Raw genomic sequence first — 5,698 nt, forward strand, 5'->3', positions numbered from 1 at the left:
TCCACCTGACTCAGAAGAAGCCTAGCTGGCTTCACCTCTCACTATCACATTACATGCTATCATGGACATTAGTATCACAGAATATACCATCTTCCTTTGGGCTGAAATTATAGAACTGAGGAAAGGCTATCTAAAATGACTTTTTAAAAGTATGATACACCAGTGTGAAACACTATATATTAGCTACAGTAAATAAACAAACAAAGAAAAATTTCTCTGTCAAAATCAGGATACACAGAAGTAGTATCATAAACTTAGAAAGAAATAGGAGAGAGAGAGAGAGAATTTGCACACCTCTACTCAGAAGAATGAGCCTTGTCAAATATTTTATGTGATTAAATGCATAAAAATATTATTTGAACACAAGGCTTCAAAAGTATAGACAATACATAAAATGTTATGCACATGTATATATATAATACATAGATTCCCTATAAGAAGATTTAGATTTCACACATTTAATTATGTATGTCTTATTTAGTTTGCATAATTTTTATTTTCTTCAGGTATGTGTTTTAGTAAATATGCCATTCATTTAAATTACTTCTTTCAAAGTTCAACGTATTTAACTCTTAAGTCATTTTTATAATAGAATGATGAATTTTTTCTGCTGTTTTTCTATATCAATTTTTTGCTTTTTACTGAAATGAACCATTTCACTGTTGTAAATAATTCCTTATATCAAAATAATTTTACTATCCATTAATTTTGGTGCATTTTATTGACTTATGGATTCAAAGGATTTAGAATGATTCTGAACAAATGATCAAAATATATTAAATACAAATACATTTAAAAAATAATGGAGGCAGGGTGATCTTAGGATCCACCATTGTATTTTATATCCTTTACAAAAAAAACATATATTACATTACATTATAATGCAATGTTTTATGCAAAATTTGAAAACTAAGTATCAAATTCCTTATTTATTATTACTATTTTATTAGCATTAATATAACACTTTAGAATGTGGCTAGATACATGACATCACACATTTAATTCAATAGCAAACCTCAATAAAGGTGGCATTAAAGACTAGTTCTAAATAAGCTATTAAATTCCTTTAAAATGCACTTTGAGAGGCTGAGGTGGGAGTATTGCTTAAGGCCAGGAGTTTGAGACCAGCCTGAACAACAGAACAAGACCATATCTTTATGAAACCAAACCAAACCAAACCAAACCAAACCAAACCAAACCCAACCCAAAAAACAGTCTGGCTTAGTGGCTCATGCCTAAAGTCCCAGCTACTCAGGAGGTCAGATTATCACTTGAACCTGAGAAATAGAGGATGTAGTTTGGCCATGACTGTACTACTGCACTCTAGCCTTGGTGACAGAGTGAGAGTCCATTTCAAAAACAAACAAAAAAGACTTCTTATTCATACGTGTGGCATCACTAAAATGTAATACATCTAATTTTGTACTGTAATAATAATGCTTTCATTATAATAATATGTAATTCCACTTGTGTTGCAATCAGAATAAAATCTGTAATTTTTAGACATGATTAACCATAACTACTGACAAAAGTTTAATTTAACCTTACTGTTTCTTTAGTTTGATATCTTTCCATGTACTGATAAGTCAGTGACTTCACATTTCCTTTTTACCTTTTCTGCCGTTCATAGGCATACATACATCTGAAAAAGACATAGCCCTTGATTGATGCTTAAACTTTATTTTAATATTCTGCTGGATAAACAGTAATCTTATGATAGTACTTAAAAAATGTAGTTTAAGAAAGTGGCACTTGGAGAATTATTACAGTCGACCCAGGAAATATTGATATATACCACTCTTTGCACATATCCATTATTTAAATGGGCTATTTTGCAATCATGAAACAATTGAAAAGGTCAAACATCCTGTATTAACATTATAAAACAAAGGCTGATTATAGTTCAAATGTTTCTAAGCAACAGAAAATGACATCTTAATATTAGAAAGAATAGGTTTTTTAAGCAAAGATGAAACATACAATGAAGGGCATTGTGAAAAGGCAGCTGGCATACTACCTTGTGTCCAAACAGTCCTTGACCTGTGCCCTGTTCTGTCAGTAGCCAGATGGTCTGAGAATTATTTGTAAGTGTGTGATACCAGATATGGGCTGACAAGGAATACAAGGTTAGAACAATCACAGATCTCTGTATATGACATTGACACAAATTAGCAAAATATACATCTTTCAATCAGCCAAATAATGGTTGCCAGATTCAACCTGAGTACAACAGGAGCAATTTTTGAATACATCATCTGCTGCATTCTCTTTGCTTCTAAGAGAGTACATTTTAATGTTGTAATAGATATTTTAATGATAATCATTAAATTTCTTGGCACACATGCATATTCTATCATTAACCAGCCTTTAGAAGTTTGCATTGCTTCTTTGTGCTCGGGTTAGGAGGAGCTAGGCTGCCATCGGACCGGTGCAGATACGGGGTTGCTCGTTCGCTTATAAGAGGGGCTTCGCTGGCAGTCTGAACGGCAAGCTTGAGTCAGGACCCTTAATTAAGATCCTCAGTTGGCTGGAGGGCAGATCTCGCGAGTAGGGCAACGCGGTAAAAAGATTGCTTCGGTGGGCGACGCGGTACAGGTGCGGAAGGGCGTTCGTTACGGGAATGCCGAAGCGTGGGAAAAAGGGAGCGGTGGCAGAAGACGGGGATGAGCTCAAGACAGAGCCAGAGCCCAAGAAGAGTAAGACGGCCGCAAAGAAAAATGACAAGGAGGCAGCAGGAGAGGGCCCAGCCCTGTATGAGGACCCCCCCGATCAGAAAACCTCACCCAGTGGCAAACCTGCCACACTCAAGATCTGCTCTTGGAACGTGGATGGGCTTCGAGCCTGGATTAAGAAGAAAGGATTAGATTGGGTAAAGGAAGAAGCCCCAGATATACTATGCCTTCAAGAGACCAAATGTTCAGAGAACAAACTACCAGCTGAACTTCAAGAGCTGCCTGGACTCTCTCATCAATACTGGTCTGCTCCTTCGGATAAGGAAGGATACAGTGGCGTGGGCCTACTTTCCCGCCATTGCCCACTCAAAGTTTCTTATGGCATAGGCGAGGAAGAGCATGATCAGGAAGGCCGGGTGATCGTGGCTGAATTTGACTCGTTTGTGCTGGTAACAGCGTATGTACCTAATGCAGGCCGGGGTCTGGTACGACTGGAGTACAGGCAGCGCTGGGATGAAGCCTTTCGCAAGTTCCTGAAGGGCTTGGCTTCCCGAAAGCCCCTTGTGCTGTGTGGAGACCTCAATGTGGCACATGAAGAAATTGACCTTCGCAACCCCAAGGGAAACAAAAAGAATGCTGGCTTCACGCCACAAGAGCGCCAAGGCTTTGGGGAATTACTGCAGGCTGTGCCACTGGCTGACAGCTTTAGGCACCTCTACCCCAACACACCCTATGCCTACACCTTTTGGACTTACATGATGAATGCTCGATCCAAGAATGTTGGTTGGCGCCTTGATTACTTTTTGTTGTCCCACTCTCTGTTACCTGCATTGTGTGATAGCAAGATCCGTTCCAAGGCCCTCGGCAGTGATCACTGTCCTATCACCCTATACCTAGCACTGGGACACCACCCCTAAATCACTTTGAGCCTGGGAAATAAGCCCCCTCAACTACTATTCCTTCTTCAAACGCTCTTCAGAAAAATCTGCATTGTATTTCTCATCTGTAAAAATAAGAATCCTCCAACCAGGCTCCTGTGACAGACTTAGAGTTCTTTTAAGCCCAAGAGTTTTTATTTGAGGGTTTTTCCTTTTTTAAGAAAAATTGAACAAAGACTACTAATGACATTGTTTGAATTATCCACACAAAAATAAAGAGCCATAGTTTCAAAAAAAAAAAAAAAAAAGAAGTTTGCATTTATTTTTCTTGGTCTTTCAAGGATGTGGTATTGAATTTTTTTGGTTTTAGGAGTAATTAATATTGTAATTGCATCTATCTTAATAAAATTCACACCTACACATTTTTAAATGAGCAGGTGTACTTGTGTATAGTTTTGATCAATAGATTGAGATTATTTGGCCCTAAATATTAAATGTATACATTAAAATTATATGAAAGATAAGGGTACAGGAAAAAAAAGTGTCATGTTTTCTCATTTCAAAATAAATGAAAATGATTTTATCTAAACTTGTTGTAGAAACATAAACTATCAACTCGTCATCTTTGCTTGCAAGGGGAAATGAAATAAAAATTTTCTTAATATTGTAAAAAAAAAGAAACATAAACTAAAATAATACAAGTCAAGATAATTAGACTCAGGCTTCTAAAATAAAATGTTTATGGTTTGCAAGAGAAAACATTTTTAAAATATATCATATTTTGGATTTCCTAAGTTTTATGCAGTCATAATTGATCTATCATGTGAAAATGGTCACAGTTTTTGTAATAACTAATGAAATACTAATGAAACAAAATATACAAAACTCTGCTATTTCTACATAAGTAAGGTTCAAAGCTATCTTTCTTTTGTGACATAAAGTAGCAATACTAGAGATGCTTCATTTGTGTTTAGAAATTTCACTTTGTTCATAATCTTTGAATATATTTTATAACATAAACCAAAAACTACCTGAGACAAGTCTCAATCAATTTAGAAGTTTATTTTGCCAAGGTTAAATGCACACTACAGGGAGAAAGGTCTATGCCTTTCTCCAGAATGATTTTGAGGGCTTCAATATTTAAAAGGGAAACTGAATCTACATGTTGCAAAACAAAAGGAACAGTAGGGAAATAATTATGTATTTGTCTCCTGCCCACTATAAGATAAGGTGAACACTGAGTAGAATAGCTATCTTTGGAGATATTTAACATTTCATCTGTAGCTATCTGCTTAAGAATAAAAGAAAAGACAACTTTTTTGCATGACTCAGCTTACATCTTACTTTTTTTTTTTTTCATTTTTTGCAGAATGAACTGGGGTCTGTCGTTTTCATTTTCCAATCACAGTAACAACAGCAAATGTAAACTGCCTTGTCATCTCTGGTGGGCATAATAAATCTTAACACTTGGACTTTGGCTAGTTCTTTTCACTGAAGATACTTTGAAAGCGTTCTTTTTGTGTATGAAGAAACTGTATGTATTATTGTTATTTTCTCAACAGAAATAATTTCATCTCTGTTTTCCTTTGGCTTACTACATACAAAAAAATTTGAAAAAGTCATTGAAACTATTTTTTTTTTTTTTTTTTTTTTTTTAAGGGGAGATCAAAATATCACTTTTATTTATAAAATGCAGGTTAAAAGATGTAGTTTATAACTGCCGGAATAAAACTTTTTTTTTTTTTTTTTTTTTTTTTTTTATTATACTTTAAGTTCTAGGGTACATGTGCATAACGTGCAGGTTTGTTACATATGTATACTTATGCCATGTTGGTGTGCTGCACCCATCAACTCGTCAGCACCCATCAATTCATCATTTATATCATGTATAACTCCCCAATGCAATCCCTCCCTCCTCCCCCCTCCCCCCTCCCCATGATAGACCCCAGTGTGTGATGTTCCCCTTCCCGAGTCCAAGTGATCTCATTGTTCAGTTCCCACCTATGAGTGAGAACATGCGGTGTTTGGTTTTCTGTTCTTGTGATAGTTTGCTAAGAATGATGGTTTCCAGCTGCATCCATGTCCCTACAAAGGACGCAAACTCATCCTTTTTTATGGCTGCATAGTATTCCATGGTGTATATGTGCC

At 36.0% G+C, this 5,698-nt stretch overlaps 1 protein-coding gene across 1 annotated transcript; it reads left to right on the forward strand.

Annotated features, from left to right (window-relative positions):
- The first annotated feature begins 2,388 nt into the window (after positions 1 to 2,388).
- Positions 2,389 to 3,858, forward strand: LOC104659208 (DNA-(apurinic or apyrimidinic site) lyase). The gene has a single exon (XM_010359345.2). It carries the CDS (start codon positions 2,621 to 2,623, stop codon positions 3,587 to 3,589), a length of 969 nt encoding a protein of 322 aa, XP_010357647.2. The 5' UTR covers positions 2,389 to 2,620; the 3' UTR covers positions 3,590 to 3,858.
- The last annotated feature ends 1,840 nt before the right edge of the window (positions 3,859 to 5,698 follow it).

This window comes from Rhinopithecus roxellana, chromosome 8 (assembly GCF_007565055.1).
Source record: "Rhinopithecus roxellana isolate Shanxi Qingling chromosome 8, ASM756505v1, whole genome shotgun sequence".
Lineage (NCBI taxonomy): Eukaryota > Metazoa > Chordata > Mammalia > Primates > Cercopithecidae > Rhinopithecus > Rhinopithecus roxellana.